This window comes from Microcaecilia unicolor, chromosome 6, assembly GCF_901765095.1.
Source record: "Microcaecilia unicolor chromosome 6, aMicUni1.1, whole genome shotgun sequence".
NCBI lineage: Eukaryota > Metazoa > Chordata > Amphibia > Gymnophiona > Siphonopidae > Microcaecilia > Microcaecilia unicolor.
The window spans coordinates 183,983,166-183,999,255 of NC_044036.1; the positions used below are offsets into that span (position 1 = coordinate 183,983,166).

General features: G+C 43.3%; 1 protein-coding gene across 2 annotated transcripts in view; it reads right to left on the minus strand.

Annotated features, from left to right (window-relative positions):
* TRAIP (TRAF interacting protein) overlaps positions 1-16,090 on the minus strand; it is a 216,729-nt gene that overhangs the window by 161,395 nt on the left and 39,244 nt on the right. For both annotated transcript variants that reach the window (XM_030207476.1, XM_030207475.1), the window contains exons 5-6: positions 11,887-12,014; positions 6,321-6,415 (exon numbers count right to left, since the gene is read on the minus strand). In XM_030207476.1, coding sequence (XP_030063336.1) covers positions 6,321-6,415; positions 11,887-12,014 — 223 coding nt within the window. The remainder of the gene's footprint in view (positions 1-6,320; positions 6,416-11,886; positions 12,015-16,090) is intronic.

Consider the following 16,090-nt stretch of genomic DNA (forward strand, 5'->3'; position numbering starts at 1 on the left):
GCTCTGCGCAACCCTGGTAGCGCTTTAGAAATGTTAAATAGTAGTAGTAGTAGTAGTAGAAAAAGCCCAGCTCTCTCTCTTGGGATCTGCTGCTCTTGGAATCTGCCTCCTGCTTCTCTCTGCTGGACTTCACACACACCCTGACAAGAATTCTCCAGGCAACAGCCACAACTTTACAACAAAAGACTTCTTCAGCAGATAGGATTTCCTTCATCACTCCAACCAGTTTCCATCAAAGTGAGTTACTAATATCCAGCATAATTTATAATCTAGACTTGTTAACTTGTAAGCACATTTCCACTTGTGATAAGATTCTTAGAAACTGCCTCTCTCTTGTAACATTATTACATTACCTGTATTGTAAATAAACATAGTAACATAGTAGATGACTGCAGAAAAAGACCTGCACGGTCCATCCAGTCTGCCCAAGATGAACTCATGTGTATACCTTACCTTGATTTGTACCTGTCTTTCTCAGGGCACAGACCGTATAAGTCTGCCCAGCAGTTTTTCCTGCCTCCCATCACCGGCTCTGGCACAGACCGTATAAAAGTCTGCCCTCCCCTATCCTCGCCTCCCAACCACCAACCCCTCTTCCCCCCACCTGCTCTGCCACCCAATTGTAGCTAAGCTTCTGAGGATCCATTCCTTCTGCACAGGATTCCTTTATGCACATCCCATGCATGTTTGAATTCCGTTACTGTTTTCATCGCCACCACCTCCCGCGGGAGGGCATTCCAAGCATCCACCACCCTCTCCGTGAAAAAATACTTCCTGACAACCTTTTTAAAGTTAAATATATGGTCCTTATGTTCTGAGCACGTCTTTAAACCTTGCAGTGCAGGTTAATGTAATTTCACAAATATAATATTTAATTCCCCTTTTTCTTACATATCCTTATCTTATTACCTTATAGGTAATTGGTGGAGAATAGAATAAAAAATATTATTCTTCTTACATTTTACTACCAGTCCCGGGACAAGCAGTGGCTTCCCCCATATCTATCTGAATAACAGACTAAAATACTGGCACTAACCCATAAGCGCTGTGTTTCAGAAACATGTAGAAACTCCCCATTAAGCAGCAAAGGGTACGTGACATTATTTTGCTCTGTGCTTGGTAACTTAAAGATAGGAATTGTAGGATATTGATAAACACAGAATTAAAAAAAAAAAAGAAAAAGGCGAACTTTATTAGCTAGTTTCCATACCCTTTCCCCCATAGTTTTAAAACTTGAATTTTCTGCCACAGCATTAACAGATAGACTCTAGAAGGCACAGCAGAACCTAGTTCAGTTCTCATTCCCTCCCACCCACACCTTGCTCAACTCTTCATTTATAGTCAATTATTCTAATTAGGACAAGAGGAGAGTTTTCATTAGAGTTTTAATTACATTTAATTAGTTTCTGAGAAGCAAACACTAAATAAATTACAAATTACACCATTTAATATTAAGGCTCTTTTGATATCCCTAGTACCTTAAAAACTTTTAATTACCAATTTCAGTACTATGGACATCAGCTATCAATGATGATGATATTAAAAAGTAATCTATTCTGGAGTATGAGTTGTGGGGGTTTGAATAAAAAGTATAATCATATTCGGTCATATGTGTTGTTCTCCATATGTCACAGAGTTTGAATTGTGATACTAAATCAATAAGATTTTGTGATACTTTAAAAGGTTTATAAGCATATTTAGATTTCCTATCAACTGAGGGGTTTGTTATGAGATTAAAATCACCTCCTATAATATAGGGGGTATCAACCTTCAGCTGCTAACAAGTCTGCTAGAGATAGAAAGAATTCAGGTGAATCCGTATTTGTGCATAAATGTTTAATAACGATATTTTGTTACATATTTTTATTTTAACATTAATCCATCTACCCATATTGTCATTTTTGTGAGAAAGTAAGATTAAATCCTTATGTTTTTTTATTAAAGTCATAACACAATTTTCCCCCTATTGCTGATGAATAGATATGAGGAAGGGAAGTTTTTATGGAAATTTTATTAGCTTCAGTATCTGATAAATGGGTTTCTTACATCATAATTATATCAGGGTTTAATTTTGTAACATATCAGATCACGCCCATATTACTCTTCAGATCAATATAGGACAAACATCAACAATTAGACCCCGTTGGAGATTTAATTCCTCTCTTTTAACTAATCCTAGTTTCATAGAAAATATCTCTAAAGCAATACTAGAATATCTCCACTTCAATTCACCAAATCAAACTTCTTGTCATAACTTTTGAGATGCCCTTAAGGCTTTTATTAGAGGGGCAATAATAACATTTACAGCTTCAAAAAATAAAGAATTAAACAAAGATATTTCGGATTTGGAAAACACAATAAAATCCTTAGAAATAGTACATATTTGAGATACTAACAATTTATACATATTAGAAGAACTTAAATCATCCAAACTCAAACATAATACCCTGCTGGGCACTAAAGCTAGCAAAGATATTTTCAATAACAACGCCCTATACTATTATGAAGGTAATAAAACAGGACATCTACTAGCTAATTACCTGAAAGCTTGTAAAGTAAAAAATTATTTATCTTCGATCAAAAATGAAAATAATGAATCTTTAACAAATAATATAAGCATAGCATAGCAAATAGATTTCAATCCTTCTATAAAAACTTATACACCTCAGACATTGATGTAGAGACATTAAAATATGATTTCTTTGAAAAGTTAGACCATACCACTATATCAGATGAAGATAAGTTGTTCTCAAAAAAAAAATTACAGTGGATGAGATGAGGCCATAAATATATGTTACAGGATAAGTAGAATATATATCAAAAATCTTCAACAAATTCTACTATTTAAAACCCTGTATTGCAGGTGTAAATTCACATATATTTATGAAAATATGTGGAGAAAAAAAGACTTCAGAAACCATAGGAAAATTCTCTATAAAGGAACACCTTTCAAAAGAGCTTCATCATCACCCGGATGGAGACTTATCCATGCACGCTCAAAGCCTGCTGGATCCTGCTCCCTCTGAAACAGGGAATTCAGAGGCAGCAGGACCCATCAGGCCTTGAGCTTGCATGGATGCTCAAAGAACTGTATGAGTCATGATTGGTTTTCTTTAGACAAGCTGACAGTTGCTTCAGTGCCGCCGCAAACTGTGCTGTCTTAGGCAGACCCACACTCCACTGTTCAAAGGAGATGCAAAAGCCATTGGGAAAATGTTTTAAATATGTGTATTTGCGTGCAAAATTGGAAGTCTATGGATACTGTTTTGTGCCACTCAAACCACACTCAGAACGGGGCCCCTTAGAATCTGTGTGTCAGATGTAAACGCAGCACTGTAAAACTGACATTTAGATGTGTATGCCATTTTACAAGTGTAAATGCTGTTCGACCATTCTAAAATGACCTCCCTAATCTTTATAAGAAAGGCAACTCTAATAGTAAATATTAATATTTTAAGAGGTATCTTTATATTGGACAATGGGGAGGGGGACATTGTTTGTAGTCTTAACTTTTATCTGGTTTCTTTTTCCCCCTTTTCATTCTTGTATTTTTTTTCCAACCCAACGGAATACAGAAAGAATGATAACAAATGAGTTGAAAATGACTGTCTGGGAGCAAAATAAATCTCCAAAAATGAAATGGAATGAGATGAAATTTGGCCAATAAACAGTGAAAAGACACCAAGTTCGAAAAATAGCCAGATCAGACCAGGGGTAATAAATTAATAAAGCAACTCCTTCTTCCCCACCCCCCCCCCCAAAAAATTTGACCATTAGATTTTTATGAGAGCAGCAGTTCAGGTTCTGCGGTATTAAAAAAAAAAAAAAAAAAACTTATATACAGCAAAAACAGCAGTTAGTGAATTTCTTCTTTCAGACTGCCTCTCCTCTGTTCTCTACTGTCCCGACCCTGCAACTACTCCACCACCCCTAAACTGTCCCCCATCTAAAAATCTACCCCTACAACTGCCTCTCCATCCCCAACCTGCCCCCACCTACTATTGCAATTGCATTCCCCCCCCAATCTACCCTATTACAATTGTATCAACCACACCTCAAACTGCCCAAAGCCCCAAACTATCTGCAACAACTGCCCCACCTCCTAGAAACTAACCCCATATATCTGCCCCAACAAACCCAAACTACCCACAGGCAACCATCCCCTCAACAGCCTCAGCACCACCAAACTACTTCTACCCCATATCTAACCCTCATCCTATAAACTGCCAACTAAACCCACCTCCTAAAAAATGCCCAACTACCTTTCCATCTCTATGTCCCCTCTTCAACACCTTCAAAAATACCTCTACCCTAAATATACCCCAACTACCTACCAACCCCATCTAGCCACTCCCTTAACCTCTCCCATCTACACTATCATTAACTACCTTTCAAATCTGTACCTACCCTAACCCCCTGTCATCCATACCTACCTCTACTCCACAAACCCCTACACCCTTGAACAAAGCCATCTTCCCACCTCTCCTCTAAATCAAAGACACGTATAGAGGTAACACAGCTATACATACACCCACACAAATGCAGAGCATGTTAGAAAGAATTTCATGAACCATACTCATCATGTTTTCCTCACTTGTTCTGTCCTTCCAGGACTCAACTTCTTACTACTATCCATCTTGGGCCAAAGAAGGTATTTCTTTCCTCCTACTTGAATCTCTTTGCCCATGTTCCCATTTCCTTCCCCATCAGAACTGCTTTAATTTTCCTATCATTGCTGCTCTTTCCAATTTTAATATTTCTCCTGTTGCTAGTTATTTACTAATTCAGTGCAACAGTGGTAGGAAGGGTCCAGGAGTAGGGAACTGATTTAGAGAATGAAGCCTTCTAGTGAGTACAGAGAGAAAGGAAAAGAGCACCAAATGAAGCAGCTGTTTGATGCAATTTTATGGCAAAATTGGGGATAGGGCTTTATATTTAACATACACAGCGCTACACTGAAACATAGTATATGACAATGGATAACGACCAAACTGGCTCATTCACCTTGATTAGTTTTGTCTCATTATTGGTTCACTACTACTACTTATCATTCTAAAGTGCTACTAGATGTATGCAGCGCTGTACACTTGAACATGAAGAGACAGTCCCTGCTCGACAGAGCTTACAATCTAATTAGGACAGACAAATAGGACAAACAAGAGATAAGGGAATATTAAAGTGGGGATGATAAAATAAGGGTTCTGAACAACTGAATAAGGGTTAGGAGTTAAAAGCAGCATCAAAAAGGTAGGTTTTTTAGCTTAGATTTGAAGATGGCCAGAGATGGAGCATGACGTACCGGCTCAGGAAGTCTATTTCAGGCACATGGTGCAGCAAGATAAAAGGAACGGAGTCTGAAGTTAGCGGTGGAGGAGAAGGGTGACGATAAGAGAGATTTACCCACTGAATGGAGTTCCCGGGGAGGAATGTAGGGAGAGATGAGAGTGGAGAGGTACTGAGGAGCTGCAGAGTGAATGCACTTTATAGGTCAATAAGAGGAGTTTGAACTGTATGCGGAAACAGATAGGAAGTCAGTGAAGTGACTTGAGGAGAGGGCTAATATGAGCATAATGATACTGGCGGAATATTAGTCGTGCACCAGAATTTTAAACAGATTGAAGAGGAGAGAGATGGCTAAGTGGGAGACCTGTGAGAAGCAAGTTGCAATAGTTTAGCGAGAGGTGATAAGAGCGTGGATGACGATTCTGGTAGTGTGCTCAGAAAGGACAGAGCGAATTTTGCTGATATTATAGAGAAAGAAACGACAGGTTTTAGCAGTCTGCTGAATATGTGCAGAGGAGGAGAGGGAGGAGTCAAAAATGACCCCAAGGTTACGAGCTGATGAGACAGGAAGGATGAGCGTGTTATCCACAGAAATAGAGAATGGGGGAGGAGGAGAGATTGGTTTAGGGAGAAAGATAAGAAGCTCAGTCTTGGTCATGTTTAGTTTCAGATGGCGCTGAGACATCCAGGCAGCAATGTCAGACAGGCAGGCTGATACTTTGGCCTGGATTTCGGCTGAGATTTCTGGTGTGGAGAGGTAGATCTGGGAGTCATCAGCGTAAAGATGATACTGAAAAACATGGGATGAGATCAGAGTACCAAGGGAAGAAGTATAGATGAAGAAGGGAAGAGGTCCCAGGACAGATCCCTGAGGTTCACCTAATAAAAAGTATATATGCACTGTAAGTGCTATGCCAAAGCACAATTAAACACCATGTTATTCATATAGAACCATATTATGCAATGCCCTGTCAACGTAACGTGAAAATAGAAGAGGGTGAGGGAAATAGGAGGAGAAAGCAAAATGCATGTCTCACTTTTCCATGGTCTTCATTTTGGTTCTCATTCGGCGGGTCTCCTCTTGGGCAGCCTTTGCCTCTGTTTGTTGGTGCTCCATGTATTTCATTTGTTTCTGGGAAGATATACACAAGGTTGGAGGCTGAGAATATCTCAAACCCAAAATCTAAATTTAAAACATTACATTTAGGAAAACTCTAGCCACCTCATAGAACCTCGAGCAGATCCCCGTATTGTGCTTGAGTCCATTCCCCTCATTCCTTTTCCTCCTTTCCTTAAGTTACTATGGAGGAAACTACACTTCTCCTTTCTTCCTCAAAATGTACCACCTGTTCCTCTGATCCCATTCCCACCCACCTTCTTAATGCCATCTCACCTGCTCTTATTCCTTTTGTCACATTCTCAACCTCTCACTTTCCACTCCAACTGTCCTTACTGCCTTTAAACATCCTGTGGTCACACCTCTCCTTAAGAAGCCTTCACGACCCTACTTGTCCCTCTAATTACCGACCCATCTCCCTCCTCCCTTTTCTCTCCAAATTACTTGAGCGTGCTGTTCACCACCGCTGCCTTGATTTTCTCTCCTCACATGCTATTCTTGACCCACTACAATCTGGTTTTCGCCCTCTCCACTCAACCAAAACTGCGCTTACTAAAGTCTCCAATGACCTATTACTGGCTAAATCCAGAGGTCTTTATTCCAGCCTCATTCTTCTTGATCTTTCCGCTGCTTTTGACACTGTCGATCACAGCATACTCCTCGATACCCTGTCCTCACTTGGATTCCAGGGCTCTGTCCTTTCCTGGTTCTCTCCCTACCTCTCCCTCTGCACCTTTAGTGTTCACTCTGGTGGATTCTATCCCTCTGCCTGTCGGCGTACCTCAGGGTTCTGTTCCTGGTCCCCTCCTCTTTTCTATCTACACTTCTTCCCTTGGTTCATTAATCTCATCCCATGGCTTTTCCTACCATCTCTATGCTGATGACTCCCAAATCTACCTTTCTACCCCTGATATCTCACCTTGCATCCAAACCAAAGTTTCAGCGTGCTTGTCTGACATTGCTGACTGGATGTCTCAACGCCACCTGAAATTAAACATGACCAAAACCGAGCTTCTCATTTTTCCCCCCAAACCCACCTCCCCACTCCCCCCGTTTTCTATTTCTGTTGATGGCTCTCTCATTCTCCCTGTCTCCTCAGCTCGAAACCTTGGGGTCATCTTTGACTCTTCTCTCTCCTTCTCTGCTCATATCCAGCAGATCGACAAGACCTGTCGTTTCTTTCTTTACAACATCCGTAAAATCCGCCCCTTTCTTTCCGAGCACTCATCCACACCCTTGTCACCTCTCGTTTAGACTACTCCAATCTGCTTCTTGCTGGCCTCCCACTTACTCACCTCTCCCCTCTCCAATCAGTTCAAAACTCTGCTGCCCGTCACTGTCTTGATCTCATCTTCTCCTCCAACTGTTCACCCTCTAGTTTCCTTGCCTCCGATCTTCCCCTCTCTGATCACCATCTTATAACTTTCACACTTAAATCTCCTCCCTCCCAGTCCCGTCCTATCCTATCTAATTTATCTAGGAATCTTCACGACATTGACCCTTCATCTCTATCCTCCCATGTTTCAAACCTCCTCTCTACTGTGGCACCATCCACGTCTGTCAACGAGGCTGTTTCTTCTTACAACAATACTCTATCCTCTGCCTTAGACACTCTTGCACCTTTGATGACCCGCCCTGTAAGGCGTACAAAACCCCAACCCTGGCTGACTTCTAATATCCGCTACCTACGTTCCTGTACCCGCTCCGCCGAACACCTCTGGCGGAAATCTCGGGCCCTTGCTGATTTCTTACACTTTAAGTTCATGCTGACCTCCTTCCAATCTGCTCTTTTACGTGCCAAACAGGATTATTATATCCAACTGACCAACTCTCTTGGCTCTAATCCTCGACTTCTCTTCACCACATTGAACTCTCTCCTCAAGGTGCCCCCTCCCCCAACTCCCCCTTCATTATCTCCTCAGACCCTTGCTGAATTCTTTCACAACAAGGTTCAAAAGATAAACCTTGCTTTCTCTACCTCACCAGCTCTCCCTCCACTAGTCCGTTCCCCTCTCTCTCCTTCCCCTCATTCCCTTTCCTCCTTTCCTGAAGTTACTATTGAGGAAACTACACTTCTCCTTTCTTCCTCAAAATGTACCACCTGTTCCTCTGATCCCATTCCCACCCACCTTCTTAATGCCATCTCTCCTACTCTTATTCCTTTTATCTGTCACATTCTCAACCTCTCACTTTCCACTGCGACTGTCCCTGCTGCCTTTAAACATGCTGTGGTCACACCTCTCCTTAAGAAGCCTTCACTTGACCCTACTTGTCCCTCTAATTACCGACCCATCTCCCTCCTTCCTTTTCTCTCCAAATTACTTGAGCGTGCTGTTCACCGCCGCTGCCTTGATTTTCTCTCCTCACATGCTATTCTTGACCCACTACAATCTGGTTTTCGCCCTCTCCACTCAACCGAAACTGCGCTTACTAAAGTCTCCAATGACCTATTACTGGCTAAATCCAGAGGTCAATATTCCATCCTCATTCTTCTTGATCTTTCCGCTGCTTTTGACACTGTCGATCACAGCATACTTCTCGATACCCTGTCCTCACTTGGATTCTAGGGCTCTGTCCTTTCCTGGTTCTCTTCCTACCTCTCCCTCCGCACCTTTAGTGTTCACTCTGGTGGATCCTCTTCTACTTCTATCCCTCTGCCTGTCGGCGTACCTCAGGGTTCTGTTCTTGGTCCCCTCCTCTTTTCTATCTACACTTCTTCCCTTGGTTCATTAATCTCATCCCATGGCTTTTCCTACCACCTCTATGCTGATGACTCCCAAATCTACCTTTCTACCCCTGATATCTCACCTTGCATCCAAACCAAAGTTTCAGCGTGCTTGTCTGACATTGCTGCCTGGATGTCTCAACGCCACCTGAAATTAAATATGACCAAAACCGAGCTTCTCATTTTCCCCCCCAAACCCACCTCCCCGCTCCCCCCGTTTTCTATTTCTGTTGATGGCTCTCTCATTCTCCCTGTCTCCTCAGCTCGAAACCTTGGGGTCATCTTTGACTCTTCTCTCTCCTTCTCTGCTCATATCCAGCAGACCGCCAAGACCTGTCGTTTCTTTCTTTACAACATCCGTAAAATCCGCCCCTTTCTTTCCGAGCACTCTACCAAAACCCTCATCCACACCCTTGTCACCTCTCGTTTAGACTACTGCAATCTGCTTCTTGCTGGCCTCCCACTTAGTCACCTCTCCCCTCTCCAGTCGGATCAAAACTCTGCTGCCCGTCTCATCTTCCGCCAGGGTCGCTTTACTCATACTACCCCTCTCCTCAAGACCCTTCACTGGCTCCCTATCCGTTTTCGCATCCTGTTCAAACTTCTTCTACTAACCTATAAATGTATTCACTCTGCTGCTCCCCAGTATCTCTCCACACTCGTCCTTCCCTACACCCCTTCCCGTGCACTCCGCTCCATGGATAAATCCTTCTTATCTGTTCCCTTCTCCACTACTGCCAACTCCAGACTTCGCGCCTTCTGTCTCGCTGCACCCTACGCCTGGAATAAACTTCCTGAGCCCCTACGTCTTGCCCCATCCTTGGCCACCTTTACATCTAGACTGAAAACCCACCTCTTTAACATTGCTTTTGACTCGTAACCACTTGTAACCACTCGCCTCCACCTACCCTCCTCTCTTCCTTCCCGTTCACATTAATTGATTTGATTTGCTTACTTTATTTATTTTTTGTCTATTAGATTGTAAGCTCTTTGAGCAGGGACTGTCTTTCTTCTATGTTTGTACAGCGCTGCGTATGCCTTGTAGCGCTATAGAAATGCTAAATAGTAGTAGTAGTAGTAATCTTCCACCAGGGTCGCTTTACTCATACTACCCCTCTCCTCAAGTCGCTTCACTGGCTCCCTATCCGTTTTTGTATCCTGTTCAAACTTCTTCTACTTCTTCTCCATCTATACCTCTTCCCGTAGTGCTCTGATCTCATCCCATGGCTTTCAATACCACCTTTACGCTGATGATACCCAGATCTACCTCTCTGCACCGGATATCTCAGCTGAAATCCAGACCAAAGTATCGGCCTGCCTGTCTGACATCGCTGCCTGGATGTCTCGCCGCCACCTGAAACTAAACATGACCAAAACCGAGCTTCTCCTATTTCCCCCTAAACCTGCCTCTCCTCTCCCCCCGTTCTCTATTTCGGTAGATAACACTCTCTTCCTCCCTGTCCCGTCTGCGCGCAACCTTGGAGTCATCTTTGACTCCGCTCTCTCCTTCTCAGCTCATATTCAGCAGATTACCAAAACCTGTCGTTTCTTTCTCTATAATATTAACAAAATTCGCCCTTTCCCCTCCAAGGACGCTACCAAAACTCTTACCCACACCCTTATTACCTCTCGCCTAGACTACTGCAATTTGTTTCTCGCTGGTCTCCCGCTCAGCCATCTATCTCCTCTTCAATCTGCCCACAACTCTGCTGCGCGTCTTATATTCCGCCAGAGTTGCTATACTCACGTTAGCCCTCTCCTCGCTTCACTGGCTCCCTATCCGCTTCCGCATACGGTTCGAACTTCTCCTTTTGACCTACAAGTGCATCCACTCCGCAGCTCCTCAGTACCTTTCCGCTCTCATATCTCCCTACACTCCTCCCCGTGAACCCTGTTCGCTGGGTAAATGTCTCCTGTCGTCCCCCTTCTCCCCCACTGCTAATTCCCAGCTCCGTTCCTTCTATCTCGCTGCTCCCTATGCCTGGAATAGACTCCCTGAGCCAGTACGTCAGGCTCAGTCTCTGGCTGTCTTCAAGTCTAGGCTTAAAGCGCACCTCTTTGCTACTGCTTTCGACTCCTAACCATGACTCTCTTACTCAACACCCTCACTTATCACTCCTACCACTGCAATTTCCCCACCCCTAGCTGTCTGTTCGTCTGTCCAATTTAGATGTAAGCTCTGTTGAGCAGGGACTGTCTTTTCATGTTAATTTATACAGCGCTGCGTAAGTCTAGTAGCACTATAGAAATGTTTAATAGTAGTAGTAGTACTATAAATGTACTCACTCTACTGCTCCCCAGTGTCTCTCCACACTCGTCCTTCCCTACACCCCTTCCCGTGCACTCCGCTCAATGGATAAATCCTTCTTATCTGTTCCCTTCTCCACTACTGCCAACTCCAGACTTCGCGCCTTCTGTCTCGCTGCACCCTACGCCTGGAATAAACTTCCTGAGCCCCTACGTCTTGCCCCATCCTTGGCCACCTTTAAATCTAGACTGAAAGCCCACCTCTTTAACATTGCTTTTGACTCGTAACCACTCGCCTCCATCTACCCTCCTCTCCTCCTTCCTGTACACATTAATTGATTTGATTACTTTATTTTTTGTCTATTAGATTGTAAGCTCTTTGAGCAGGGACTGTCTTGCTTCTATGTTTGTGCAGCGCTGCGTACGCCTTGTAGCGCTATAGAAATGCTAAATAGTAGTAGTAAATACTGGATGTACAGTACTAGATGAAAGAAATGCCCATCTCTTGAATTACCTTAAGAGTAGAACACAGCATTTCTGCATCTCCTAGCTCTTTTTGAAGAGATTCAATTGTGGCATTTCTTATGTCCAAGGATTCTCTCAGCGAGTCCACAATTGACTGACAGTCTCGTTTCTCCTTCTCTGAAAACCAACATGAGACTTTTATCACTCTATGCAAAGACAGTCCAACATCCACAATTATAACTGGGTGAAAGTTGTCAAACAAAGCCAGCCCAATGGTACAAGAGCAGTGTGATGCTCCTCCACATAGAGGAACCCAAGGATGATTCCCAAACCAAGTTTGTTCCTCAGGCCAACCAGGACTCGTTTGGCTATGAGACAGTGTTAAGAGGACCTGCGTGGGGGCACAGAGCCTCAGTCATTGCCAGACTTAGAAAACAGAATTGCATGCTCTGAAAGTAGAACAGAAACTATTACCATTGCCACTGACAGCTTAAAAAGGTACCTAGGGTACTTGTGACTGAAGGCTCATGGCACCAGTTAGAAGTTTCAATTCAGAATAAACTGGAAGAATTTTTATATTTATAAATAGAAAGCCTATGTGAGAATCCATGGGACTATTAGATCACAAGGTGTAAAACAGCAGTCAAAGAGGACACAGTCATAGCAGAGAGAATTCTTTGCTTCGGTCTTTACTGGAAAAGATGTAAGAGATCTACCTGTGCCAAAAATGGTTTTCAAGGGTGACAATACTGAGGAACTGAAACAAATCTCAGTGAACTTGAAGACGTACTGAGTCAAATTGACAAGTTAAAGAGTTAGGAAATCACCTGGACAGGAGAGTATACACCTAGGAAGAGAAAGCACTCACACATGAAATTGATCATCACAGAACATCTGTGATACCTAAGTACATAAATACATAAGTATTGCCACACTGGGACAGACCAAAGGTCCATCAAGCCCAGCATCCTGAAGTTTGGAGGGTGGCCAATGTAAAGAGTTCCGGGTGATCCAGGAAATTACAAACCGGAAAGCCTGATATCATTGCCAGGCACAGTAGTGGAAACTATTATAAATTGCAGAACATATAGACAAACATGGTTTAATAGGAGAAAGTCAACATAAATTCAGTCAAGGGAAGTCTTGCTTTACCAATTCATTTAAAAAAAATTATGGGCTACGAGACAATCCTGCTTATTTTTGAACGAGAAGGTCGACCATCTTCCGACACAAATCGGGAGATGGCCGGCCATCTCCTAAACCCGGCCAAATCGGTATAATGGAAAGGCGATTTTGGCCGGCTTCAACTGCTTTCCGTCGCGGAGCCGGCCAAACTTCAAGGGGGAGTGTCGGCAGGGTACAGAAGGCGGGACGGGGCGTGGTTATGAGATGGCCAGCTTCGCCCGATAATAGAAAAAAGAAAGCCAGCCCCGACAAGCATCTGGACGACTTTACTTGGTCCCTTTTTGTTCACGACCAAGCCTCAAAAAGGTGCCCCAACTGACCAGATGACCACCGGAGTTTATCGGGAATGACCTCCCCTTACTCCCCCCCAGTGGTCACCAACCCCCTCCCACCCCCAAAAAAATTTAAAACACATTTTTTTGCCAGCCTCTATGCCAGCCTCAAATGTCATACCCAGCTCCCTGACAGCAGTATGCAGGTCCCTGGAGCAGTTTTAGTGGGTGCAGTGCACTTCAGGCAGGTGGACCCAGGCCCATCCCCCCCTACCTGTTACACTTGTGGTGGTAAATGGGAGCCCTCCAAAACCCACTGTACCCACATGTAGGTGCCCCCCTTCATCTCTAAGGGCTATGGTAGTGGCGTACAGTTGTGGGGAGTGGGTTCTGGGGGGGATTTGGGGGGCTCAGCACACAAGGTAAGGGATGTATGTATCTGGGAGCAATTTTTGAAGTCCACTGCAGTGCCCCCTAGGGTGCCCGGTTGGTGTCCTGGCATGTGCGGGGGACCAGTGCACTACAAATGCTGGCTCCTCCCACAACCAAATGCCTTGGATTGAGATCGCCGCCATTAGTTTCCATTATCACTGAAAATCAATGCCAGACATCTCTAAAGCCAGCCCAAATGTTGAGATTTGGCCGGCTCCGACCGCATTATCGAAATGAAAGATGGCCGGTCATCTTGTTTCGATAATACAGTCGGGACGCTGCTTTACGGGGCCGGCCTTGAAGATGGCCGCCCTTATAGATGGCCGGCCCCGTTCAATTATGCCCCTCAATGTTGTCTATTGAGAACTGATTATTAGAAAGAAAGTAGAGGGTAGGGCTAAATTGCCATTTCTCTCAATTGAGGAAGGTGAATAGTGGAGTGACACAGGGATCTGTACTAGGACCAGTGGTATTTAACATATTTATAAATGATATGGAAATAGAAACAATGAGAGGTGATTAAATTTGCAGATGATAAAAAAAAACAAAAGAGTTAAAACGACTGTGAAACATTACAGACCTTAGGAAAGTGGAAGGCTGGGCATTCAAATACAATACAACAGAATTTATATTCCACTATATACCAACAAAGGATCAATGCAGATTAATTTAGATAAAAAGTAGGCCATCACTATGAAAAACAAAAATTAAATCTAAACCAATCTAATGATCAAATTTAATGTAGACAAGTGCAAAGTGATACACATTAGGAGGAATAATCCAAATCATAGCTCCTTGATGCTAAGATCCATATTAGCAGTCACCACCTAGAAAGATGATCAAGGTGTCATTGTAGACAGTACATTGAAATCTTCTGCTCAGTGTGCAACAGCCGCCAAAAAAGCAAGAAAGGCTAGGAATTATTAGAAAAGGGACAGAAAATAAGACTAACAATATTATAATGCCTCTACATTGCTCCATGGTCCAACCTCACCTGAGTACTGTGCCATTTCTCAAAAAAAATATAGATAGCTAGATAGATAGCTAGATAGCTAGATAGCTAGATAGATAGATAGATAGATAGATAGAGATAGATAGATAGATAGATAGATAGATAGATAGATAGATAGATAGATAGATAGATAGATAGATAGATAGATAGATAGATAGATAGATAGATAGATAGATAGATAGAGAAAAAAAAGAGAGAGAGGAATTAGAAAAGGTTCAAAAAAGGGCAATTAAAATGATTTAAAATGACTCCTCTCATATGAGGAAAGGCTTAAGAGGTTACACCTCGTCAGATTCTGCAGTACTGACTGTCCAAATCAACTATCGAGTCGGCTATCCTGCTGAAGGCAGTAGTGAGATGTGAATGTGTGGACTGATGACCACGTTGCAGCCTTGCAAATCTCTTCAATAGTGGCTGACTTCACGTGGCCCACCGACGCTGCCATGGCTCTAACACTATGAGCCGTGACATGACCCTCAAGAGTCAGCCCAGCTTGGGCATAAGTGAAGGAAAAGCAATCTGCTAGCCAATTGGAAATGGTGTGTTTCCCGACAGCGACTCCCCTTCTGTTGGGATCAAATGACACAAACATTTGGGCGGACTGTCTGAATGGGCTTGTCTGCTTCACATAGAAGGCCAATGCTCTCTTGCAGTCCAATGTGAGCAACTGATGTTCAGCAGGGCGGGTATGAGGACAGGAAAAAAATATTGGCATGACAACTGACTGGTTCAGATAGAACTCCGACACCACCTTTGGCAAGAACTTAGGGTGCGTGCGGAGGACTACTCTGTTATGATGAAATTTGAGATAAGGAGCACGCACTACTAGGGCTTGGAGCTCACTGACTCTACAAGCTGAAGTAACAGCCACCAAGAAAATGACCTTCCAGGTCAAGTACGTCAGATGGCAGGAATTCAGTGGCTCAAAAGGAGATTCATCAGCTGGGTGAGAACGACGTTGAGATCCCATGACACTGGTGGAGGTTTGACGGGGGGCTTTGAAAAAAGCAAACCTCTCATGAATCGAACAACTAAAGGCTGTCCAGAGATAGGCTTACCCTCTACGTGTTGATGATAAGCACTAATTGCACTATGATGAACCCTTACAGAATTGGTCTTGAGACCAGACTCTGACAAGTGTAGAAGGTATTCAAGCAGGGTCTGTGTAAGACAAGAACGAGGATCTAGGTCCTTGCCATCACATCAGATGGCAAACCACCTCCATTTGAAAAAGTAACACCTCTTCGTGGAATCTTTTCTGGAAGCAAGACTCGAGAGACATCCTCAGAAAAACCCAAGGAAGCGAATTCTACACCCTAAACATCCAGGCCATGAAAGCCAGAGACTGGAGG